The sequence below is a fragment of the Lonchura striata genome, chromosome 8 (assembly GCF_050655825.1).
Source record: "Lonchura striata isolate lonStrDom1 chromosome 8, ASM5065582v1, whole genome shotgun sequence".
Taxonomy (NCBI): Eukaryota; Metazoa; Chordata; class Aves; order Passeriformes; family Estrildidae; genus Lonchura; species Lonchura striata.
Window position 1 is genome coordinate 4,478,352 of NC_140710.1, and position 27,012 is coordinate 4,505,363.

Here is a 27,012-nt window from a genome sequence, read left to right on the forward strand (position 1 = left end):
TACACTCTGCAAGGCATCTTTAGGCTGAAGCCTTCTCCGTGCACAGCAGCATATGGCTTTGCTGCAATGGCAGCCCTGGCCAATATGCTGGACTCACAAATCTGACAGTGCCAACTTACAAAAGTTTCGTGGTACATATGTCAATACCAACTGCATAGATGGTGAGCCCTTCCTCTGTTTCCCAAAGGAAAATATACAAACTCCCTGGGAGTCAAGCTCAGTTGTGTAAACACTCGCAGTGAATTTATTTCACGACACGCGTGGTCACCCAGCAGCTCCTTTGGGTGGATTCTGTGCCACCCCCTGTGCTGCAGCAGCGGTGCTGGGGCTCCCATCACATCTGGTGGGGCAAAACCATGGCAGCACCTGGCCGGATTTGACGTACGTGGAAACACAATAATTCCTGCCAGGGGTAATTCCACCACGCTCCTGGAGTATTTACAGCCCAGCCCAGGCTCCTTGTGCTGTCAGCAGGCTCTGCTCTGGAGGTCTCTCCCAGCGCAGGGCTGCCCGCCGTGCCGCGGGGCAGGGTTGGAGCAGTGCCGGCTGCGCCGCGCCGTCCCCGCCTGGCACGGCGACCAGCCCGACCAGCAGCTCCAGCGCCCGTCCGTCTCACCACCTGGGGACACGCAGGAGAGAAAGGGAAACACAGACAAAAAATGGGATTTCAGGTCTGGCTGAAACTCCTCTGGGTAGGGGCTCCCTGCTCTAGGCCAGCCAGGCCCAGGCTGTTGGGCTCAGGGCACTCTGAATCAGCATCACCCCAAACACCAACAGCTCTTTCTTGTCCATCTCATCTGAAACCCCCTGCCTTGGTTTTCCTTTCCCAAAGCACAGTTCACAGCTCTCTCTGCTTCAACTTCCTTGCCTCTGACCAAAGCAGAAGGACAGAAGTCCCCTAACACAGTGGGGTGTGGCAAGCATGTTTCTCTCCCTCTCAGGATTCAAAACAATTTCTATTTCTGCTTCTTGTTTTTCCCATGTGGAATGTGTTTGGAGAATTGTTTCCTAGAGTGAGTGCTTGATTAGATTCTGGTGAGGATTGTTTGAGCCTGGTGGCCAATCCAACCCACCTGTGTCTAGACTCTCACGAGAGGGTCACAAGTTGTGTTAGAGTCAGAGAAAGTAGTATGTAGTTTTAGTATCCTCCTTTTATATAGTATATTAATGTATTTTAGCATAGTTATAATAAAGAAATAATTCAGCCTTCTGAATTGAGTCAGACACCCTCATTTCTCCCCATTAGGTTTGCCTACATTTACAATAGTGGGGATGTGAAAAGTCCTTTTGGAGATGGGTCATTTCAAAGCTTTTTCATTACAGTACAGACTGAGTTGTCAGGAGCGGTCGATACTATGGATTATGGTGGTGCTCCTGAATGATGGGAATGCTTGATGGCTGTCATTTAGTGTCATTTTTTATTTACTCATCTGGCCTTCATGCCTGGCTTGGGCACTTTATTAATCCAGACAGGGAAAATGGATGTGTGTGCTCTTACTTAATGCTGGCTGGGAAGCTGCGTTTTCCATCTGCTGGAACATTGTGCTTTTAAAAAAAAAAAATATTAGTTAAGTCTTAAATGAGTTTTGCAACTGAAAACTTGAAACTAAAAATTGCCCATGGGTTTGGAAGTGTGCCTGTCCCCACTGTTGCTAAAATCAAGGAGCACAGGGCTGGCTGGTCCAGTGCTCTGCTTTGGTGGCAGGTCCTGGGTTTCCCAAGCAAATTCCTGAGACTTGGAGACAACTTAAAGAACCTGAGCTTTTTAAAGAAACCCACTTCATAGTCACTGAAGCAAAGCTTTGGCATTCAGCCTCACAAAGCATCTCCCCAGCTCTGCTCCAACTCCTTGTCTCATCACAGCTTTGATTCCCTGCTGGTGAGACCCCAGTGATGAGCCCACGGTTGAAGGCCTGGAGCTCTGCCTGGTGGAACTGCTCTGAAGATGGATTTTTCTGCCAGCTTCATGTGCTGAGATTTAGATTTTTTTTTTTTTTTTTTTTTTTTTTTTTTTTTTTTTTTTGTCATCATGAATCAGGACAAAAATATCCAGAGAGAACTGCAACTTTTTTGGAAATGAAAGAGCCTGTTCCGACCCCAGCTTTTTTTGCTACCCACTTAACTTTTTAGGATAGTATAGAAAGTGACAAAGAAAACATAAATATAAGCCTGTCACTTTGGAAAAACATATTTTTTCACCCCAAAATAGACACTCTAGTCAAAATGCATCCCAGGACGGGGTGGGAAATCTGGCAGTGTAGCAATTTTTTACTAAAACAGCTTTTTTGGTGGCACGTTGTGTGAGCAGTTGCTTCACCTGAGCCTTTCCCCTTCCCTCCCCTCCCTGCCTGCTGAGGTTTGTGCTCTCCCCCTTGGAGCAGCCATCCTTAGTGGGATGCCACAAGCCCTCCAGAGGATTTCCTGGATTTAATCCAGCAATTAAACACACCCTCATTTCCACTGTTCTATTTATAGTAAAAATGAATTATAGAATGGTTTGTGTTGGAAGGGAACACCTCATTCCAGCCCCTCTGCCATGGGCAGGGATAACTTCCATTATCCCAGGCTGCTCCAAGCCCTGTCCAACCTGACTTTGGACACTGCCTGGGATGGGACAACCTGTGCCAGGGCCTCACCACCCACACAGGGAAGATTTTCTTCTTGATATCTAACCTAACCCTTCTCTTTTTCAATTTAAAGCCATTCCCCCATCTCAGTGCCTTGCAGGGCTGCTGGGCATAACGCAGCAACAAAATCCAGAAGGGATTGATGTGTGGGTGGCAGGAGCTGTGGGTTTAGGCACGTGGAGGGGGAAATCCATCCCATTTTGAGCATCCCAAATAGTCTAAGCTGATAAGACCTGAAGAGCCTGCACTCCTCCAGCTTTGGTTTCTGGGCAGGACATGGGCAATAGATCACACTGTCTATAGCTCATTACGGAATGTACAAATCTGAGGGCTCCTACCCTCTTTGAGGACTTCTTAAGAGTCAATTTTGACTTTTTTTTAGTTGCCAGTCTGTCATTGCTGTGGACTGCAGCCTCCTAGCCACCCCAGAGCCTCTGTTTCTAATCCACATATTGCTACATTAATCCCTGCTCTTTTAAGAGGGATCAGTACTCCTGGAGACGTGGACCCAAAGTTTCTGTGGTCCCTCCTTGTCTGGGGGACGGCCCCAGAGCTCCCTTCCTACACCTTGTGTGACCCTGCACGAACCTCTGTGCCCAAGTGACCAACACAAGTGACCCAAGGAGCCTCCACAGAGCCCTGCCCTGCTGCTGTACCAGTGTCCAGGAGTCCTTTCTGTTTGCAGTCAGAGCGTGTCAGACCTGCCCCCAGATCCAGGTTCTCCTTGCTGGCTGTAATGCCAAGGGACAGACCAACACAGGCAGCCTTTTCCCCTGCCCTGCTGGGCTGGGCTCTCACCTGGGCGCTCGGTGTGCTGGCAGGAGGGTCCTCTGGAGCCAGGGTGGCACTGGCAGGAGCAGCTGTCACCCACCAGCACGGGCTCCCCGTTGTTGTGGCACGGCCCACAGCGGCAGGGGCTGAACTCCAGCAGGAACTCATCCCCAGCCCTCTTCAGGTGCTGCATTTTGCTCTCCACGCTGCCCAGGTTGCTCCTGCGGAGGATTTCGTGGATGGGCTGCAGCTGCGGGGGGATGGAGATGGATGGCATGGAAACAATTTCAGCTGGGCATCGACTGGGATGCTGTGACATTGCTGGATAAATTCAGGACTTGAGGGAAAACTCATTTGTCTTCCTCGACAGCTGCATGAGCATCATGCAAATGTGTTGCTGCCCCAGTGAGGAGCCACCGTTCCAAAACCTTCCTCATCTTGGAGATTTGTGTGGGATTGGCTTTTCTGGACATGCTTTGGGGTTTTAGCTGGGATTCGAATGATAAATTAAAACACCCCAGTAAGTCTATTTTTTGACTGATTTCTTAGTGCTGTCACAATCCCTGAGATTCTTGCATGCTCCTTGCCTTTTTGAAGAAAATGTTTTGGTAAGAGCTTTGGACAGAGGGCATCATCAAAATTTATTGCCACCCTATCCCTTGCAGTGGCCAGCTTGTGAAATATCCAGTAAATGCTGAGAATGAGGAATTTTGCCTATATATCTTTTGCCCTTTGATGTAGTGAAATAATACTGTCATCTACGACTTTGGGAATGTAACTCACTCATCATATTTTCCAGCAGCACAATCCAGTTCCTATTTACCAGTCAGCAAAAACAGTCCAGTTTTGGCAGCAATTATAACTTGACCAACTGAATATTAACCTTTAATGAGTATTAAAGCTAAGAACTTGGGACTGTGTGAGGACACTTATTTACATTTGTCCATCAATACAAACGCTCCCTGTCTAGGCCAGGAATTTGTTCCAGGAAGAGCTGGGTGTCAGTTCACTGTGCAAGGCACTGTGAGAGTGATTTGTGGGGAGGATCAGGATCAGCTGAGCTTTGGGAAGAGCCCTTAGGCAAATTTGCACAAGCTTGGTTGACAAACTGAGGGGACTGCAGATAAGAGCTGCTGAAGTGCCCCTCTGGTTGCAGGGTCACTGCTCAGCTCTGGAGCAGAGAGGTCAGTGCATGGTTTACTGGAAAATAGAGAGGTCAGAGCATGGTTTACTGGAAAACTGCAAGAAATCTTGCCCAGAGTTAATGGGAACTTGTGCAAAAAGGTGATTAACCTGCAGCTGGAACTGAAAGCACTTCTGTGTTATCAGATCTTTCTGCCACCAGCTGCTGCCCAGGAAGGTTTGCACAGTCCTTCTTGCCCTACCAATAACACAGATAATTCCCAAATCCATTTTCCCTCATCCCACTCTCTGTCAGAGCTTTCAGACCTGCTTTCAAATGAAGACAAGAGGGATAGAAATGGCAGCATGTCCCTGCCCCAACAGAGATCCTTCCCCCACAATCCACAGCTTCTGCTGGAGCAGACTGGTGATGGGGTACTTGTGGTCCAGCTGACCACAGCTGAGGAGTTGTGGCCAACCCCTCGTGCCTCTGCCAGTTCTACCCTGGATTATTTGTTTGTAGGGTCACTCCTCTCTGTCCCTTTCCATCCCTTCTTCTTGCACTCATCTCCTCCCACCCCAGAAACCCTATAAGATGCTTCAGTGATCTTCCCATTTTATGGGGCATCCAGTGAAACAAAGGGAGACTAGAGCCTGACTGATTTTTATGGCCTTTTTGGGGTGTGGAGAAAGACAAGACCCACCTGACAAAGTAGCCAGGAGCTCCCTGCTCAGAGAACTCCTGGAGGGGGCCTGTCTTTGCAGAGCTTTTGCTGGGTAACAAAACACCTTCCCCAGCCCCCTGTGAGTCCTCTGCTTATACAGGAGGGCAGACAGCATCAGGGAGAATCCAGGGATGAATACAGCTGCATTTCATTGTGAAACTGTTGGGGAGCACATCAGAAACTTAACGTGGCACTAATCCAGCATTAAGCTCCTTGACTGTCTCCCTGTGGATGCAGTCAGTGGGAGATGTACTCCCCATTGTGAAATGAATAAGAGGTTACCAGATCAGTGGCCCATTACATTTAATCTTGTTCTGTGATGGGATCACAATAAAAATACGAAATGATCTGCTCGACTACACTTTCATTCCTTAGAGCAGCAGAGTTTCTTCAACTGCAGAAAAGCCTTACCTGGAAATCAATAACAGCAGGATTATATTTTAATGACCTGCCCCAGTGACGATACATTTTGCCATCCCAGCTCTTCAGGAGCCCTCCACTGTAACTGGTATCTCCCCCTCTAATCCGGGGAATAATATCTTCCACAACTGCACTGTGGCTCTCAGCATCTGCAGAGGTGAATTGCACACGTGTTATTCAGCTGCTGTTTGCACACAGGCTCCAGAAGCTGCTCAGTGGAGGTGAGATCAATGCTGCAGGGGCTGCCTCCTGTGAGCTCAGTGCTTGTGGGGTGAGCCCTGCCACCTTATCACAAGGTGACAAGTTGAGCATCCCAAATCCTCTAAGCTGATAAAACCTGAAGAGCCTGCACTCCTCCAGCTTTGGTTTCTGGGCAGGACATGGGCAATAGATCACACTGTCTATAGCTCATTACGGAATGTACAAATCTGGGGGCTCCTGCCCTCTTTGAGGACTTCTTAAGAGTCAATTTTGACTTTTTTTTAGTTGCCAGTCTGTCATTGCTGTGGACTGCAGCCTCCTAGCCACCCCAGAGCCTCTGTTTCTAATCCACATATTGCTGCATTAATCCCTGCTCTTTTAAGAGGGATCAGTACTCCTGGAGACGTAGACCCAGAGTTTCTGTGGTCCCTCCTTGTCTGGGGGACGGCCCCAGAGCTCCCTTCCTACACCTTGTGTGACCCTGCACGAACCTCTGTGCCCAAGTGACCAACACAAGTGACCCAAGGAGCCTCCACAGAGCCCTGCCCTGCTGCTGTACCAGTGTCCAGGAGTCCTTTCTGTTTGCAGTCAGAGTGTGTCAGAGCTGCCCCCAGATCCAGGTTCTCCTTGCTGGCTGTAATGCCAAGGGACAGACCAACACAGGCACTTATCTCCTCGATGCTGATGGCTGCAAACCAGAAAGTAGACAGGTAAATTGAGTGACTCGTGATGTTCGTTTTCCTGCTTCTCTTTTCTGCCATTGAAGAAAAGATTCAGTTACTTTCATGGCTTCTATTTTGAAGACAAAAGCTATTCTGGGCAGAGGACAGTGCAAAACCCCAATATTTTATTGGGGTGTATTGGGCCTGTCATATAATAGGTGTAAAAATTATTTCCTTAGAAAATATTAGAAGAAAGTAAAAATCTTAAGGTTTCAGGCACAAATGTCCCTGTTTGATCTATGTATTTAACAACAAACTTTGTTTTTTTCACAGACTAACTCATAGCTATGGTAAAGCCAGGAAGAACAGCTGAAATCAATAGATCCTCACTAATTTTCCTAAATTCAGGATCTGACCCACCCATTAATGGTTTGAGCAGCACCTTAAGGAGTACCTTAGAAAAGGTGTGTGTGCTGAGAGCTGCCAGAGCTTTCCTGCCTGCTGCTGCCAGCACCACCACATAGATCATGAAAATATCTAACTGGAGAGCCACGAAGTGACTGCAGAGGGGAGAAGGGAGCTAATGAGGTGGTTTCACCAAGGTAAGCAATGTGCATATTTCATACAGCCTGCTTTTATGTAAGCACTTCAGTCTACTGCAAATATAAGGCCGTGCTCTTCAGTAGTTAAAAACCCCATTGATTTCAGTAAATGCGGGTATTGTAAGTAATAGGTAACTTTTATATTGCTCCTTTTGTCCTGGGTTGTAAGATAAGCTTGTATTCCATTTGCCATCTGTCGAAGGCGAACCGGTTGGACAGGTTTTTTGTTATCTCTCTCAGAGACAATGGTTTGTGTATACACCTTCGACTGATTCAATGAAGGGGGTCCCACCCAGAGGGGAGAAGCAGCTCTCTCCCCCTTCTTCGCGGGACTCCGAGAGAAGCAGCTCTCTCCCTTTTCTTCGCGGGACTCCGAGAGAAGCAGCTCTCTCTCTCTCTCTGCGCGGGATTCCCGGGGAAAGCAGCTCTCTCTCTCTCTCTCTTCGCGGAATTCCTGGGGAAGCAGCTCTCTCTCGCTCTCTCTTCGGCGGCACTCGCAGCGAAGCAGCCGACACGCAGAGGCGACGGCAGCGGAGTTCAGAGGCAACCCCGGCGCAGAGGAAGACCGGCCCCACTGCCACCAGATCTTCAGAGGGAAACTATACCCTTCTAGAGATCACCACTGCAGCTACAATTCACCAGCCACTGCAAGGGAAGCAAATTGTCCCAGTAGAACTGATACTGGCACCCCGCAGGTTCTGGACTTTTTTTTTTTCCTTTCACTGGTTTTGTTTGTACCGATTGCATTTGCCTTTTTAAATTGTTGTCTAGTTTTCTCCTAGTAAAGAATTGTTACTCCCACTCCCATATCTTTGCCTGAGAGCCTTTTAATTTAAAGATCCTCGTAATTCAGAGGGAGGGGGGTTTGCCGTTCTCCATTGCACAGGAGGCTTTGCCCTCTTTCACAGACTCCTGTCTTGTCGAACCAAGACAGAATTTGGCGCCCAACGTGGGGCCCGAGGGCATTGAGAGGGAAAAAGGATTAACAGTTCTTAAGTAATTTGGTTTTGTTGTGTGTAAAAACATCTTCAGCATCACCATGTGGTCTAGTTTACCTTGGTTTGGGTGGCATGTGATCGTAGCTATACTTTTCCCATTTGCAGACCCTTATCTAAAAATGGGTCCTATAACTAAGGCTACGGTGTCTGTTATCAAGTTTGGCTTCTGGGTTAATTGGGTGAGGAATTCATGGATCTTTAATTTCCTCTGGAAGGCAGGTACATGGATTCATAGCTATCACACGTTAACTGTATGTTTTTGGGGTTACTTTAATAACGGTACCTACTGCGAGGAAATAGCACCTGGGCAAACTTTCTCTCAACCTTTTAACCATCTTTTTGGGTCTGCTCCACCAGTTCTCAAAGGGTTAAGATCCTTTATAAGTGCTAATGATACCATACAATGGGTGGTGTTGCTGATAGTCCTGTTATATTTAGCATTCAGAGATAAGGGAAGATTAACCTGGATAACTACCCTCACACCTACACCACAGACTCGAGATGCTGCTGCTCCAGAGCCTGACCCTGCCCCACAGCCCACCTCAGAAATGAACCGCCCAGATTGGGTGAGGGTTCTGGTTAAGGAGATACGAGAGATGCTGAAGGAGTGCATTTCCCCAGCTGGTGAGAAACCGGCCCTTTGCCTTGAGGAGGGACAGTCTAATAGTACAGCTGTGGAACCCACAGATGTTACAACTGTCCAGGTTCCAGCTGAACCACAAAGGCAGTCACGGTCAGCAGCAGTGGCCCCGGTAGAAACAAGGAAGTCTAAGGTGAAAGCAGAGCACCCTGCAGATAGGGACAGGAATGGAGGAACCTCACAACCCACAGGGGAGCCAGAGATTGCTATCATCACCGAGTCCCTGACGTACGAAAGTCTTCGCAATCTGCATAAAGACATTGTGCGACGAGGGCGTGAGGCTTATGCTACCTGGCTACTCCGGGTTTGGGATCTTATGGGTACAGGCGTGCAGCTGGACGGTGGTGAGGCAAGGAACTTGGGACCCTTGACCCAGGACTCAGGTATAAATCAGGTTTTTGTAAGGGAACCAGGGTCCCTTTCTCTCTGGGAGCGGCTCTTAATGAGTGTCAGGGAGAGGTTTATCCACAGAGAGAGAATGCAAGAGCACCATCATAGAATGCGCTGGAAGACCCTCGAGGAAGGGATCCAACAGCTGAGAGAAGTGGCAGTATTGGAGGTACTCTTTGGGAGGGATGGACGACACAATAATGATCCTGACAAGGTCAGGTGTACGGGACAAATGCTGTGGAGTCTGGCAAATCTTGGGCCATCTCAATACGCCACCTTCATTGCAACGATCAATGCTGACACCCACCGGGAGACAATAGGTTCTGTTGCCAACAAACTTAGGAATTATGAGAGTATGATTAATGGCCCAATGCAGGCTCATATCTCAGCTGTGATTAAGGAGTTTAAAGAGGAGATGAGGGAGGAGATAAGGAAAGTTAATACAGCACCCGTGAGAGTCACAGGCCCCAGAATCAGCACCCAACAATCCCCAGCTAGAGAGAGAGGGTACACCCCAAGGGCTAATCTGTGGTTCTTCCTGCGTGACCATGGGGAAGACATGGGGAGGTGGGATGGGAAACCCACTTCTGTCCTGGCAGCACGGGTCCGTCAACTCAAGGAGGGAAACTCTAACCGGGGGAGTTCCACCAAAGTGAAGGTAGCCTCAACCTCCCGTGACCAAGCTTGTGGGTACGATCTGTCAGACCCCCTTGAAGGGACCTCTAGTATGTATGCCCAGGGAAGGAATGATAACCAGTGTTAGAGGGGCCCTGTCTCTAGCCAGGGAGAGGCACGGGAAAACCGGATCTTCTGGACAGTGTGGATCCGATGGCCTGGCACATCAGAGCCACAAAAATATGATGCTTTGGTTGATACTGGTGCACAGTGTACTCTGATACCATCGGGACATGTGGGGGCAGAGCCTGTTTCCATTGCTGGTGTGACAGGGGGATCACAACAATTGACTCTGGTGGAAGCTGAGGTGAGCCTGACTGGGAAGGAGTGGAAGAAACACCCTATAGTGACTGGCCCAGATGCTCCGTGTATCCTAGGCATAGACTTCCTCCGGAACGGATATTACAAAGACCCAAAGGGACTCAGGTGGGCTTTTGGAATAGCCGCTGTAGAGGCAGAAGACATTAAGCAATTGAACACCTTGCCTGGACTGTCAGAAAACCCCTCTGCAGTAGGACTCCTAAGGGTGGAAGAACAACGCGTGCCAATTGCGACCTCGACAGTGCACCGCCGGCAGTATCGGACGGATCGAGATGCCGTGATCCCCATCCACAAAATGATTCGGGAGCTGGAGAGCCAAGGGGTGGTCAGCAAAACCCACTCACCCTTCAACAGCCCCATCTGGCCTGTGCGCAAATCTGACAAAGAATGGAGATTGACTGTGGACTATCGTGGCTTAAATGAAGTGACTCCACCGCTGAGCGCTGCTGTGCCGGACATGCTGGAACTCCAGTACGAGCTGGAGACCAAGGCAGCAAAGTGGTATGCCACCATTGATATTGCTAATGCGTTTTTCTCCATTCCTCTGGCAGCAGAATGCAGGCCTCAGTTTGCTTTCACCTGGAGGGGCGTGCAGTACACCTGGAACCGACTGCCCCAGGGGTGGAAACACAGCCCCACCATCTGCCATGGACTGATCCAGGCTGCACTGGAAAAGGGTGAGGCTCCAGAACACCTGCAATACATTGATGACATCATTGTGTGGGGGAGCACAGCGGCAGAAGTGTTTGAGAAAGGTGAGAGGATCATCCAGATACTACTAGAAGCTGGCTTTGCCATCAAGAAGAGCAAAGTCAAGGGACCTGCCCGAGAGATCCAGTTCCTGGGAGTGAAATGGCAAGATGGACGGCGCCAGATTCCCACTGAGGTCATCAACAAGATCACAGCTATGTCCCCACCAACCAGCAAAAAGGAAACACAAGCTTTCCTGGGTGCCATAGGTTTCTGGAGAATGCACATTCCTGAGTATAGCCAGATTGTGAGCCCTCTTTATCTGGTTACCCGAAAGAAGAATGATTTCCACTGGGGCCCTGAGCAGCAACAAGCCTTCACCCAGATCAAGCAGGAGATCGCTCATGCTGTAGCCCTTGGCCCAGTCAGAACGGGACCAGAGGTCAAGAATGTGCTCTACTCTGCAGCCGGGAACCATGGGTTGTCCTGGAGCCTCTGGCAGAAAGTGCCTGGGGAGACTCGAGGCCGACCACTGGGATTCTGGAGCCGAAGTTACAGAGGGTCTGAAGCCAACTACACTCCCACAGAGAAGGAAATCTTGGCTGCCTTTGAAGGAGTTCAAGCCGCCTCGGAGGTAATTGGCACAGAAACACAACTCCTCCTGGCACCCCGACTACCGGTGCTGGGGTGGATGTTTAAAGGAAAGGTTCCTACTACCCACCATGCCACTGACGCAACATGGAGCAAATGGATTGCCCTCATCACTCAACGCGCCCGTATTGGAAACCTGAATCGCCCTGGGATTTTGGAGATAATTACGAACTGGCCAGAAGGTGAAAACTTTGGTCTCACTGATGATGAGGAGCAGGTACAAGTGACAAGGGCTGAAGAGGCTCCACCATACAACCAACTACCAGCAGAAGAGACCTGCTACGCTCTTTTCACTGATGGTTCCTGTCGCATTGTAGGGATGAACCGGAAGTGGAAAGCAGCCGTATGGAGCCCCACACGCCAAGTTGCACAAGCTACCGAAGGAGAAGGTGGATCGAGCCAACTCGCCGAACTCAAGGCCGTTCAGCTGGCTCTGGACATTGCTGAAAGGGAGAAGTGGCCAAAGCTCTACCTTTATACTGATTCATGGATGGTAGCCAATGCTCTGTGGGGCTGGCTGGGAAGGTGGAGGAAGGCCAACTGGCAACGTAGAGGAAAGCCAATCTGGGCTGCTGATATATGGAAAGACATTGCCTCTCGGGTGGAAAAGCTGACGGTGAAAGTCCGTCATGTAGATGCCCATGTCCCCAAAAGTCGGGCTAATGAGGAGCACCGAAACAACGAGCAAGTAGATCAGGCAGCAAAAATAGAGGTGTCAAAGATAGACTTAGATTGGCACCATAAGGGGGAGTTGTTCCTGGCTCGATGGGCTCATGATGCCTCAGGTCATCAGGGCAGAGATGCCACCTACAAGTGGGCACGAGACCGAGGGGTGGATCTAACCATGGACAGTGTTTCCCAGGTTATCCATGACTGTGAGACGTGTGCTGCCATCAAACAGGCCAAGAGGGTGAAGCCCCTATGGTATGGTGGGCGGTGGTCCAAGTACAAGTATGGGGAGGCCTGGCAGATTGACTATATCACACTGCCCCAGACACGCCAAGGCAAGCGCTACGTGCTGACCATGGTGGAAGCCACCACTGGATGGCTGGAGACTTTCCCTGTACCTCATGCCACTGCCCGGAACACCATCTTAGGCTTGGAAAAGCAAGTCCTGTGGAGACACGGCACCCCTGAGAGAATTGAGTCTGACAATGGCACCCATTTCAAGAACAGCCTTATCAACACCTGGGCCAGAGAACATGGTATCGAATGGATATATCATATTCCCTATCATGCTCCAGCTGCCGGCAAAGTTGAACGGTGCAACGGACTCCTTAAGACTACCCTGAAGGCACTTGGTGGGGGAACATTTAGAAACTGGGAAATTAACCTGGCAAAAGCAACCTGGATGGTCAACACCCGGGGGTCTGTCAGTCGAGCTGGCCCTGCTCAGTCAGAACCCTTACACGCAGTAGATGGAGATAAGGTCCCTGTAGTACATATGAAAGGTATTTTAGGGAAAACTGTTTGGATTAATCCCACCTCAGGCAAAGACCAACCCATTCGTGGGATTGTCTTTGCTCAAGGACCTGGTTACACTTGGTGGGTAATGCAGGAAGATGGGGAGACCCGCTGTGTACCACAGGGAAACTTGGTCTTAAGAGAGAGAACTGGGTGTAAGATTTCATGGTGTGCAGATGGAAATAGAATAAGGGGTGGATAATGTCCTGGGTTGTAAGATAAGCTTGTATTCCATTTGCCATCTGTCGAAGGCGAACCGGTTGGACAGGTTTTTTGTTATCTCTCTCAGAGACAATGGTTTGTGTATACACCTTCGACTGATTCAATGAAGGGGGTCCCACCCAGAGGGGAGAAGCAGCTCTCTCCCCCTTCTTCGCGGGACTCCGAGAGAAGCAGCTCTCTCCCTTTTCTTCGCGGGACTCCGAGAGAAGCAGCTCTCTCTCTCTCTCTGCGCGGGATTCCCGGGGAAAGCAGCTCTCTCTCTCTCTCTCTTCGCGGAATTCCTGGGGAAGCAGCTCTCTCTCGCTCTCTCTTCGGCGGCACTCGCAGCGAAGCAGCCGACACGCAGAGGCGACGGCAGCGGAGTTCAGAGGCAACCCCGGCGCAGAGGAAGACCGGCCCCACTGCCACCAGATCTTCAGAGGGAAACTATACCCTTCTAGAGATCACCACTGCAGCTACAATTCACCAGCCACTGCAAGGGAAGCAAATTGTCCCAGTAGAACTGATACTGGCACCCCGCAGGTTCTGGACTTTTTTTTTTTCCTTTCACTGGTTTTGTTTGTACCGATTGCATTTGCCTTTTTAAATTGTTGTCTAGTTTTCTCCTAGTAAAGAATTGTTACTCCCACTCCCATATCTTTGCCTGAGAGCCTTTTAATTTAAAGATCCTCGTAATTCAGAGGGAGGGGGGTTTGCCGTTCTCCATTGCACAGGAGGCTTTGCCCTCTTTCACAGACTCCTGTCTTGTCGAACCAAGACACCTTTTTTTGTCAAGAGGACTTTAAAGTGTTTTCCAAAGAAGCCTGGTGATCCATAGCATGGTTTTGAAAGGAGGCACAGAGGTCAGTGGGGTTTGTGTGTTGGGGTTTAATGGTTTGAAGTTTCAACCTCTGTCCAAGCCCCACCTGGAGCACTGTCTGCTGAACAGCCTCACCTCAGAACTGGAAAGCAGGGCCTTGCTCATGTTTAAAATATTGCTCAAACGCTCATGGCTCTGGTTTTGTGCAGTTATGGAATGGTCTGGGTTAAAAGGGACCTTTAAAGGCCGTCTGGTCCAGCTCCTCTCCCACATGGGCAGGGACATCTTCAACTACACAAGTTTGTTCAGAGCCCTGTCCAACCTGGCCTTGAATTTCATGCCCAGGGATGGGACATCCACCACTTCTCCAGGCAACTTGTGCCAATGTTTCACCAACTTCATTGTGAAACATGTCTTCTTTAATCTGCATTGACCCTCTTTTAGTTGAAAACCACCACCCCTTGTCCTGTCACAACAGGCCCTGATTAAAACCTGTCTTTCTGACGTCTTTTAAGCACTGGGAGGTTGCAATGAGGTTTCACTGAAGCCTTTTCTTGTCCAGGCTGAACAACCTAAATTCACTCAGCCTTTTCTCATAGGAGAGGTTCTCCACTCCTCTGATCTAAGCTTTGTGGCCTCCTCTGGACTTGCCCCACCAGTTCCACCTCTCTCCAGTGCTGGGGACCCTGGAGCTGGATGCAACACAGCACGTGGGGCCTCACCAGAGGGGCAGGATGCCCTTCCATCACCTGCACGTGGGGACCTCATGGGGTTCCCAAGGGCTCAGAGCTTGTTGTGGTCCCTCGGGGATGTCACCAGCAAGCTTGTTGCCTTCTGCACACCCTACAGGAGAGGCTCTCTGGGGCACAGATCTGTTCCTCAGCCTGGTGGATCCATACCCTGCTTAGGTACTCAGCATCCTGAGAAAGGGGCTGCAGCTCCTGGATCCAGACTGGTGAGAGCTGAAACACGCTCCAGACTGGAGTTGGGAACTGCATCCCACTGCAAAACTGGGCCCTTGAGAAAGATTAAGCGTGCAGCACTCAATTACTCGCACTAAACTGTTCAACAGTTGTAAACACCGTGGGTAAAGTTCACTCACCCAAAGCAACGTGAGCGATTGCTTATCTTGGTGCTGGAGTGCCATAAAATTAAACTTGAGGAACACCCTGATTAATTGATTTGCCATGGTTCCCGTTGAGTAATTATGTTCAGCGAGGGGCTGTCGATACCATTTGCTATTGGTCGTGGCAAGATCGGGTCTTGATAAATGAAAAGTGGTTATCACTGCAAAAGGGTGGCCTCAGTAAATATTAGTGCTTGAGGGGGGAGCCCTGATAGGTTTTTTTTTGTTTTATATGATATAATTTGTGATAGTTAAATGTGCTCGAGTGATAAGATTTACTGCTGCATTTTGAATTAATCAGAATATATGAAGACTCTTTCTAATTTACTCCGTGCATAATGTTCCTCCCATAAATGTTCTTGTAATGTGTGAACACATTATACTGTTTTCTGCTAAATAATAGAACCATAACAATCTATTTTAAAAACGAGTAATGAAAAATATTGATGGCAGAGCAACGAGGGACCTCGCTCTGACATATGTATTTATTTCACTCATGACCACATCCATATAAGCCCTTGCAGCCTGAAAGCTGGGAATGGGTCTGGCAGCAAAACTGCAGCCCTAAGCTCTGCAGTGAGCTGTGGATAGCTAAACGGAGGAGGTGATTTCATTTTCAAAATTCAGTTTTCCTAAATGCTCAAATGCCAAATGTTCAGTGACCACCTAAGCTGTGTCTCATTTAGGGAGGACTTGGCCAAGGCATCTTTTTCCTGAGTTTGTGCTTTAGTCACTGGGCTATAAAAAAATTAATATTCTCTGTTTCAGAGCATTTAGCCAACAGCCTTGTGGGCTGGGTGGGCCCTCAGGGTGCAGTGGCTGAGCTGAAGCAGTGCCATGCTCAGCCCTGTGGGGACTCAGTGATGCATCTGCAGAGCTCCAGACTCATCTTAGGAAGCTCTAATTTTAAGACTTGAGCACTTATATCCTGATCCTAACCATTCCTCAGGGGGAGGAGGATAATCCTCTTGCAAACACAGCCTCCAAGCATGGCTGTGATCAACATTAGAGAAATCAGGGTTTTTTCTTCACTAAATGCTTTCAGACAATGGCATATCAGACACTGCAGGTGGGTCCTTCTGGGTCAGCACTGTGTGACACAGAGCACTGCTGGCTTTGTCAGGGTGGACTTTCTGGCAGAGCCTGGATTAGATGAAAATTACAGAATGGTGCTGCATTAGAATGAAAATTACATCTCTACTGGGGTGCATTTTTGTCTTTTGCTGGACTTCAGTATCCTTCTCTCCTAAGATAAGGCATCTCATAGCAGTAAATCTCCTTACATACACAGCAAGCACAAGATAAAGCAAAATAATAGCCTCCCTCCACATGCTCTTGATTAATTCTTCCTCTGAAATTGGCAGTCTGCTTCCTGAAGACTTGCTTGCCAAGACCTTGTTCACTTCTATATCACTCACCCTTCAAAGTGAAGGAGTAATTTGAAGAGGCATCATGTTTCCAAACATTAGAGTTTCAGGAACTTGCTGAAAATTCTCTCAAGCAGTAATTTCTTGTGGAAAAATTGGCATGGGTAATATGCAGTATGGAGTGCATAGTTATCCTAATGCTGATGGGATCAAACCATTTCAGACCAGGGATAAAATCTGGGGCAGAACCATGAAAATTATTGAAATTACTGAAATTACAGCAATTTGCACCTGTTGTCCAAGATCTCAATTTCCTTCTTCATCAGTGTCTGGCCTGGAGTTACCAAGGCAGTGGTACCCTCAGCACAGCAGAGTGATGGCCCTTAGGGGAAATGGGATCTATTGCATTGTTGACACCTTTGCAAAAGTTGACAACCTGGTTATTGAGCCATATTATTGTTCTGTATATCATGTTTTTGATTAGGAAAAATGTTACATTTTTGACTTGCTAGCAATGGCAATTCTCACGCTCTCAGCGTCTGCAGTGCGTGTTTTATCTAACTGAGATTTAGAGGTAGGGCCCTCCAGCCTCATGCACTCCAATTTGTTGAGAAGTGGAGCTAACAGGGGTCTGTTAGTCTCCAGATGTGACACTAACAGGAGTGAAGTGGCAGAGGTATTGCTGAGTGCAGTGCAGTATTTCCATTTATAGAAAATTGTGGCCCTCACTGCGAACAGGCTGAAATGTGAGAGGGCTGATTTGCTGAGTTCTGGGTGGCTTTGCAGCCTTCAAGCATTCATGGTGAACAAAGATGACAAGAAAATAAGAGAAGATTATCAAGTGACACTGAAGAAATGGAGAAAATAATGCTCAGGTTCCTTCCTTCATGACCAAACCCTCACCCAGGTACTTCTGAAATCAGAGCATGAAGCACATTTGGTGACACTCAAGCTAATCCCAAGCCACGTGGCCAGTAGTGCCACCAGGTTGGAAATACCAGGTTCAAAGCAGAAAGCTTAGAAGAGAGGATATCTTTTGTTTTTCTGACCTTTTCTTCGCATTTCTTCCTTATTGATGACAAGGATGTACTCAAAGACACCCCCCATGGTGCCAGATGTCATGAAGTGGGTGCCGTAGTCGTTGATGAATTTGGCATACATGCCATAGTTGTAGGTGTCTGGGAGGTCCTGCAGGGAGAGCAGCACGTCTTCATCCAAAACAATGTTGTCCCTTCTCATCTTGAAGCGAGCTGTCTGCACCTTGGTCACAGCTCTAATGAATCCAACCTCCTGCAGGTAAAGGAAAGAGGAGCTGCAGTCAACATTCATTTAAACAAGTGAATTTCTAGTCTTTAGGCTTGCAGGGGAAAGACCGAGTCTCTGTCAGTGCATTTATGAAAACAAGCCTGATTTTAGATGAAATAATGGTAATTCTTTTTTTAATGTCTCTTTCCGATGTGCTGTGGAGGTGGAGGGCCTTGGGGGGTTGGATACTACACGGGTTTTATTGATATGTGAATATGATCAGAGTTGGGCTCCACATAATTCCCCTCTGTTCCCTGTTTCTGCAATTTCTTTTTCTGGTTTCCTTTCCATATTGTTTACCTCTTTTTTTCTTTTTTCACAAACTCCACGAGTGGCAGAGCACAAGGGTCAAGCCCAAACCAGCAGAGGGGAGATTCCCTGGCCAGGAAGATGCTGATGGAGGGAGAATTTCCTGGATATACCACCAGGTGCAGGGCTCCACCTCTGAATTTGCCATTGCTTTGGACAAGTCTCCACTGCAACATGAGCAACCCTTTAAATGATTCCTCCAATAACTGATCATCATTTAGCTGCAAACATCATGTGAGTCTGGACAAGGGCACAGTAAATACTATAATGGTACTCATTTCAAACAGCTTTTAAGGGCATTTTAACTTGGAGAACCATCAAAGTAATTCTTCTTTATTGTTTTCTGTCAGCAGCCAGAGAGAAGTGGGGATGGGGCACGGTAAATGTGGGAAATACCAGCACTCATATTATTAGATTGGAAAGAGGTCATCACTGCCAGTCCATGATGCAAACCCTCTGTGAGAAGTACACCCTATTATCAGGTGCTATTTTTTCAGCATGGTATTTTAACCTCCTGTAAAAAGTAGCCCATTTCCCCGTCACGAGGCAGCTCGTATTAATTTGAGCAAGATATATTTGCTACTAGAGATCATTCCTTGAGGATAATTGTTTTGATCAGCATCTTGATATTCCCTCCTCCCTCATCGTCACTTTCAAGCATTTTTTTATTTATGTGCTTAATGTAGCCATGAAACAGGATGGGGTGAGATGACACGTGCCGTGGCACTCCGTAATTCAATTTTATTCCCACTCCCTGTTTGCTAAAACATACCAAGAACAGCAAACAGAATTCCTAACGATCATACATTTGCAATTACATGAACAAATTAAGGTAAAATTACCCTGTGTTAAAAAATGCAATAGAGAGGATAAACTGACATAAGTTACAGCCAGGCCATGCGATGCACAGATGATGAGACTGGAGCAGATGCATCACTGATTTGGTTGGGTCTTTTTTTTTTTTTTTTTTTTTACCTTTGCATCATATTGTGTGAAATTCTTCAGGGATCCTTTGCCACCTGATAAAGTGAGGCCCAGGTTTAACATGAGATCTGCACCTCCAGGCCCAATTCCAATGGTGAAGCCTGTTGTTTTGGATTTATCACTTTTAAGGGCATCAAGCAGGTCCTTTGAATCGTCGTAAAACTCAAAAGCAAATCCAGAATCAGCATGGGCCTAAAATGAAAGGAGCAGACATTAACTTTTCAAGGGCTTCCCTTCCTTTTTAATCTCTGTTTCTTAAAGGAAAACCACTGTTAAAGCCCATGATGCTCCTGACAGCACCAGCACTTACTTCACTGAATGTGGAATAAGGAATTGAATCCTGAGCTATTTCATTTGGAAATATGTGAGAAATGTGGATAAAGCCAAGCATTTTGCTTCTCCCATCTCCAAGCAGGGGAAAGGTTTGTGTTTAGCCACTCAAAGCCAGGGCTGGTAATGGTACCTATTAAGACAGCCTGACACTTCCCATTATAAAACCCTCCTTCCAGTTCCTTACAGCTCTGCCAAATCCTAATGATTTGGACTGATTTTTTTTCTCACCAGCCTGCTTCTGGATGAATTTATTTCGGAAAAGAAAAATTCAACATCTATTTACAATGGCAAGGCTAGAAAACAAACATTGTTTTGCCTGTGTTTTAGAGAAGTGACCTTTTCCTTGACAGCTCTACTTTGCTGGCACATGGAATCAGACTCTGCTGAGTCTGAGCTGTGCCATTTGCCAGCTCTGTAAAAAGCCAGCCCCAGTGCTCAAACTGGGGACTAAGCGACTCTGCCTGCTGGGAGGGCATGAAAGCTACTTGCATTGAGTAGTATTTCCCAGGAATAATGTGTTTTCATTGATTCATGTCAGAAAACACAATAAATGTTTAACAGTGTGGCCAAGGCACCCACTAAGGATGTGGGAGACCCAAACTGAATCCTTGCTCTGCTTGGATCAGTGTCCAACATCAGACATGACCTTATGGACTATAGGTGTTGTGATCCCTGGTGATGGGTTTCAGGATCTCTGTCTCACTCAGAATTCAGATTTATGCCCCCCGTAGCCATGACATAAAATGCTTTCAAAGATTGAACCAGCAGCACTGTCACCATTTTACACATGGCCAGCTCCATCCCTAGAGAGGCAGAAGGCTTCTTCAAGCTCTACAGCTCATTAATAGCAGAATTTAGAGAAAACACCTCTCTCTCTTGGCTCTGCCTGGGCCAGAGGAAGGAGTGGGGATGCCTGGCTGATACAGCACGTGCGTCCCTTGCCGCGCCGTAAACTACAGAGAGAACGTGCCTGATATCTCTGAGGGAAATTTGTCTTTTTTGCTGGGGAATTGCTGCTAAGTTTGGCCTGCTGCAGCACTCACCAGGAACTGGTAGACGTGGAAGTTGTAAGGCTTGCGGAAATACTTCTCGTCGTCCCCGTAGTGCAGGCGCTCGCAGGCGGCGTCGTACCGCAGCTCCCGCCACTCCCCGTTGTACACATACTCACAGAGCCCTCCAAAAAACCCGGGGTCGTAAACGTTCTGCCTCCCCTCCTGTGTCAGGATGTTGTATCTTGGAAAGAGGTAGCATTCAGGAGTTGGTTCATCACTCCTGTTTTATTTCCTCGGTCTCTGTCACAGGCTCTCCTGATGTTACAGGTTATCGATCCCCAGGCCTCCTGAGGAACTGGAATAGAACTTAAAGCTGGGCTGGGTTTGTTATCTCGTTGCTGTCTCCTTCCCAAAGCTACCAGGAGGCAAACAGCCATTTTATTTCCAAGGCATTCATTTGGGTTCACATGTGAGAAATGGAAGCAATTGGTGAAGTTGCCCGGCCCCTCCCAGCCAGTACAGCTATGAAAGTCCCAAAGTCCTGGAATTCCTCCAGGTTCCTCTTGAGCCCAATGCATCTCATTGTCACAAAGTGCTTCCTGGCATTCTCTGCAATTATTTTCTGTCTTAATTTAATCTCTTTCTTTTTAATAATGGTCCTGTTTCTCAGGGTAGTTAACACCCTCCCTAGACATGAAGCCTGTGCTTTGCCAAGTCTGTCACTTATTATTTCCTTATTCCTCCTTCTTCCTGCTCTCCAGCCCTCACAGCTGCTGCCCTCTGAAATCCCTCCTATTACTTAGTATTCCATGTAATTCTGTGGCCCAAAATGAAAGCTTTATTCAAACTAGACAGCAGCACTGCTCTTCTCAACAGGGAACCATCTTTAGGACTAAGATAGCAAATGCCATTGCTTTTGTGTGTTCTGCAGGAGAAACACTTCAGAGAGCAGAATTAAACAGGGTTCTCAGTGGAAATTAATGCATGCCTTGTAAAACTTTTGATGGACCCTTCCAGGCCCTGGGCCAGGGAGACATTTATCTCATGGACTCCAGAGAGTGTTGGATTGAGCTGATGGGAAAGTTGCACAATGGCTGGCTCCATTCTCATCCTGTAGTCCACGTTCATAAAATCCTAGAATGGTTTGGGCTGGGAGGGACCTTAAAGATCATCTCATTCCAATCCCTCTGCCACAGACAGGGCAGTGTTTTCCAAGGGAAACTGAGCAGTAGTTTGGTTAAAATACAAGGTTTTCAACAGTGACAATTTGCCTTTCAGTTTCATTTTATTCCAGATTTCTCTCTTGCCTGTATTACCTAATCAAAATTTGAAACTGAGCAGGGAAACACTTTTCATGGATAGGAGTATTTACATATACTCGTGTGGAGCTCAGGCTCTCTGCCTTGAATCTGTGCTCTGGAGTCCAAAATCCTGGAGTTAAATCTCCCTAAGGATGAAGGCCAGCAGGGTGCTGCATCTCCAAAATCTGCTGTTTGCTTTAGTCTCTTACTTTTAACAACTGGAGAAAGCTGTGAGATAACTGGGATCTATTTTTTCAGGAGTATAAGAAGGGCATCACAAGTACTGTGGTCAGGTAATAGAGCTGAGACAGAATTTGAACTAAAAGGTGGAATGAACCCCCATTGCTACGCATGGTCACAGGGGACAGCACCTCCCCGTTGGGTTTTGTACAGCTCCCTATCAATTCCTGGATCACTGCTATTACTAAGGAAGAGCAATATAAGGAACATAATCCTGTTTTGATTGTGAGAGGAGCGGCTATTGATTAATTACTCACCCTTGGACTATTTTTTCCACCCCTGGGATTGGGAACAGATGTTCACAAGGGTTTTCAATATCTTCATCCTCACAATTATCCTCATCAGACCCATCTCTGCAGTCTCTGTCTCCGTTGCACACGAGATGCCGTTGAATGCAGCGCCCTAAAGTGCACAGATGCAGGCGGTGGCTTATCCGCCCTCCAGAAATCCTGGCTGGCAGCTTGCATTGACTGTGCTGCTTTTCTCCCACATCTCAAGGCCACAAGAAGTCATGCTGTGTGTTAAGCATGGCGTTATTCCATGAGGAATTGGCTTTTCCAAGCTTCTGGGACCTAAACGCAGCACAGAGTCCAAGCTGGCCACTCCCATGGGCTTCTATCAGGTGGGAATCAAGGAGAGGTCACCTCACCACCCTAACTTTATTTTCTAAAATCACACTCTTGGAAAGTTGCTGTAGGAATAGCTTCACCCTTTGGCTTAAGGAATTCAACTCCATCTTATTAAAGTGCAAGGTTTCCTCTTCCCGTTGCAGGAGGCATTTAGGGAGTTCATTGCAATAATTAATTGCAAGAATGGATATTTGCAGAAAAGGCAGTGTGGGAGGGCTTTTGCTTCTGGGAGCGTGGAGAAAGCCTTGAGGAGGGAACTGGCACTGCTTAATTTACCCCAGTGCAGTGATGATAACCTGCTTCAGGTGGTGAGCTGGCCTGTGGCTCCAAATTTCAATAGAATTTTCATTAAATGCTCAGGAAGGAAGTTTGAGCCATTTGTGTAGAAACAAAAATCTGTCAAGGCTAGTCAAAGTTTCAGAGAACAGCAGTTTTATATCCTAATCCTCAGAGCTGGAGGTGGCTAAAAATAACTAAATCACCCCAACAGATTGCTGGTTGGATTGATGATTGAACTCTGTCTCTAGCAGGGGAGAACGTGGAGTGTTGTGCCCACAGAGGGGAGTGTGAGCACACAGCACAGCAGTTAGAGCAGAATATTCCTACTCTCTTTGTTCCACTGAAAAATTCACATTCTCCATGTCACACAGCCTTCTTTTCCACCCAAATCTGAGTGCAGCATGGATGGATTTCTGTAGAAGTGGGGGGAAAACACTGAAGAGGGGAAATTCTCTGCTTTCTCCTGTACTGGCTCACCCTCCTGCTGCTTGGGGTGGGGGACTGATCCCCCCAGGACCAAAACCTCTCTGGCAGGGGTTTGTGCCTGGGTCACTCACCTGTTTCCTGGCACTGGAAGTCCTGCCCACACCCTGGTGGCCCTGGGCAGGTTGTCTCAGCTCGACAGGCTTGCTCATCCCAGAGGTGCCCGGCGCAGCGCTGCCCTCCAAACTCCGCCGGCTGCGCCAGCCGCCGGTGCCGGTGCTGCACAGAGACACAACCCGTGTGTGCCCCACAGACATCCCCTCCAAGGCCAAAAAGCAATCAAAACTAGCATTTAATTGGTGTTCCTATTTTTATGTGTGTGTGTGGCTTGTAGACTTTGTGCATGATCAAGGCAGGAGAGTCAGCAGAGAGCTGGGAGCTCAGATTTGCCTGGAGTTCATACAGGTGAACTTAGAGGGGGCTAGAATGGCTGTGTAAAAAATATCTCTATTTTATATCTTGGAAAAATATGGCATTTTTCCAGCTGCATATGCTTTGTCCTGCAGTGCACCAGGCTCAGATGGACACAGACACTAATTACAACACTGATCCTGCAACATTTCTGATGGATTATTAATGAGAATTGCTGCTCTTTAAACTAGGAAGTGGGGAAAAAAAAGAAAGGGAGAAAAGCCATATTATTTACTGATAATATACTGTCTATAAGCACAGGAACAAAAAAGGCAGGGATAAGATAAACTCAGTAGAAAGCAGAATTATGTCAGGTAAGTGAAAATAAATTCTCAAACTATGAAGACATATGTGAAATGATATAAAAATATGAGAACAGAAGCTGATGTATGACGGCTGCTTCTAATTTCTTTTTACTGGACTATTTGCATTAAGAATCGGGGGATAATTAAATCTGAGACAGAGAAGGAAGAAAGTCTCAGGCAACTATTCTGGCCTGATTCTTCCACCATTTGCCTTGATTTTGCTTTTCCTGTTCCCCTGCCTCCAATGAATTTATTCCCCAGTTTACACCAGGGTAAATAAGAGCCTCTCTAGCAGAGGAGCATTTCCATCATATTTGGATGAGTTTACTGGATGCTTCAGAATGATGAATATGTATAATATATATAATTAATGTGTGTAGATCCTCATCACAGACACATCTGAAGAGAAATGAATACATTACAGTGGATCCTTACTTTTTTCTCTTGGCAAGGGAAGCAATCAGTCCATCCTGACCACTGGCTCAGCTGACAGTCAACAGGAGCTGGAGAATCAACATCTCTGCTGCTCCTTCTAGGGAGAGGAAGAAAGAGTGGTCTGAGGTCTTTGAAGCTGTGTTTTGAGAAGGGTTGAAGGCTGGAAGGGGGAAAATTATCTCTGTGTGTGTGTTTTTCCACCAGGAAGCTGGATTGTAGGAAATGGGAAGCATCCCAAAATGTCCCATCCAAGTATTCACCATCAGAATTTAGCAGGGCCTGCAGGGGCAGTACCTGGGGATTTTGTCTTGGCATTCCTGCTCTCCCAAGACATCTTTGCCCTTTTCAATAGGTATATTGCAATTAAATATATATATATATATATATATATAATATATATATATATATATATGACCCCCATCCTGAGTAAACAGAGGCGGTATTGTGAAGAGACGGGTTTTAGAGAAAAGCTAATTTTTTCCCTTTCTTTTCAGAAGCACATCACAATCTCCAGGAGCAGGGATGTTTATCATTACTGAGCCTGTTTTGATGTCACTTTCTTTACACCCCTGTGAGCTCAAGGTCAGGGTTTTTCCTGGCCAGTGTGAAATCAGATCCAGGTTTCCATGGTTTTTGGGGAGGGATGGGATTGGCTGCAACAACAGTGCTGAGAGAACGAGGTACAAAAGATCTCGACTAAGAATTTGTTGGTTGAGTATTTCTGAAGCAAAATACACAAATTATGAAGAGAAGAAAATAACTAAAGGAGTATTATGAAAGGAGAAAAGGGCAGAGGTATGGTGTTGTAGTGGCTCTAGGGTCAGACTCTGCACATACTCGGAATATCTCTACACAACAGCCAGAAAATACTTCTCCTGCCTCCCAGCCCAGTCATTACAATCTCTAGTTCTGTCTCTACTCCTAAAACTTTCATTTGCATGAGCCATTTCTTTGTCTTGAGAAGCAATCCGTGGCATGCAAATACAACCCTGCTTTTGCCACAGCCTTCAATGCATTTTGAGGGTTTGTTGCAAGTCAGAACATTATTATTTTTATTATTATTTTGGTGATTAACTAATGAGGAGCCTGTTTTACTTTACAAGACTGTAGTCCAAAGAGAAATATGGATAATGAGCAGAGGTTTGTGGCTCATGGGGGATTCATCAGAGGCTGGGGAAGAGAGATTTACTGGACAAGAGCCACATGAGCTCAGCAGGGGAGTGTGGGTGCAGATCCCTGTGTGAGGTGGAAACCCAGGAGCCTGCAGGTGAGCCCAGAGCTGGAGGACGTGCAGGTATTGATGTCTTTTTGCCCTGACAGGAGGATTTGTGGGCTGCATCCTTCAGCCCTTTGCAAAGTGCTTAATTGGCTCACCTTCAACTGGATTTCACATTTACCTCTTCATTATTCTGCCTTGTTTGATAAGTTCATCAAACATCAAAAATCTTGTCTTTGTTCATTTTCAAAAGGGATTATCGGAATAAGCCTTCATAATTAAGTGTATCACTACCACAGTTTTTTTTCCTTTCCACCTTCTCCTTGTCTCCATGTTCCAATTATCACTGATACCTTTTTTTGATCCTCCTAAATCATATTTGCCTTTGCAACAAGCTTGAAATTAATAGCTGTAGAAAAAAACCCTCCACCCATTTCCCTATCATGACACTATAGCTTTAGAAAAAAATGTAACTTGTTTATTCCTTTCCTTCAAAGCCCAAGTGACACTCAGATAGGTTAATAATATTGTTCATGGGGAGAAAAAAACTGAGGTATGAGGATCTGGCTTGGACTGAAAACTGGGTTATTCACATGCACTTGTTAGCTTCGTGTTGTCGAGTGTAAAATAATTACAATGCAAAAGAATATGAAAAATATTAACTCATAAATCATCCTGTATAGAGAATTCATTTTCAGTGCCCAAACCCAGCCTGTTAATTTCGGTAAGGAAGTTTAAGGAGGCTTAATAGTCATCTGTAAAAGGAAAACCGTTGTGCAAACAGTTCCTTTAAGAAGGAATTGTGATGCCTGGCTTGGTCTTTGGACAACTGCCAATTTTAAATTTTTTTTTTTTTTTCCTAGTAGCTATGTTCACATGCCTCAAGTCAGGACAAAACCGATGGGCTGATTGACGTGCTGGTAATTCCTGTCTGGAGATCTGGGTTAGGGAACAGACTTACCTGTGGGAAGGCAGTGCCTGGAGCTCCGTGGCCTGGGCTGGTGTTAAAGCCAGCGAGCACATGGACAGCATCAAGGGACAGAGCTGAGCCAGCCTCCCCCACATTGCTTTGCCATAGGGAAACTTTTGCTATAGATCAGCTGCAAACCAAAGCTTTTTTAAGTTTTCAGGACTGCTGGAAGGAGCATGGAGCCCGCCAGGCTCTGAAATGCTGCAGTAAATCATTGACAGCAGCACAGATCCAATCACAAAGAATCAGGACACATCCCAAAGGCCTTTGCCCTTTTGGAAACAAATTCCCAGTTTTCTGGCAAGGAAATATATTAAGCTGTGCAACTGTTTCCACATTAAAGTCAA

The 27,012-nt window shown here is 47.0% G+C and overlaps 1 protein-coding gene across 1 annotated transcript; it reads right to left on the reverse strand.

The window, feature by feature from the left end:
- Positions 1–217: 217 nt before the first annotated feature.
- On the reverse strand, positions 218–27,012 carry C8A (complement C8 alpha chain). The gene is made up of 11 exons (XM_021542123.4): positions 26,657–27,012; positions 24,480–24,576; positions 23,403–23,547; positions 22,195–22,339; positions 20,448–20,637; positions 19,063–19,263; positions 17,523–17,763; positions 6,426–6,554; positions 5,657–5,814; positions 3,426–3,648; positions 218–619 (listed from the first exon to the last, which is right to left on the reverse strand). The coding sequence occupies exons 1-11, from the start codon at positions 26,758–26,760 to the stop codon at positions 468–470; spliced, it is 1,785 nt and encodes a 594-aa protein (XP_021397798.3). The 5' UTR covers positions 26,761–27,012; the 3' UTR covers positions 218–467.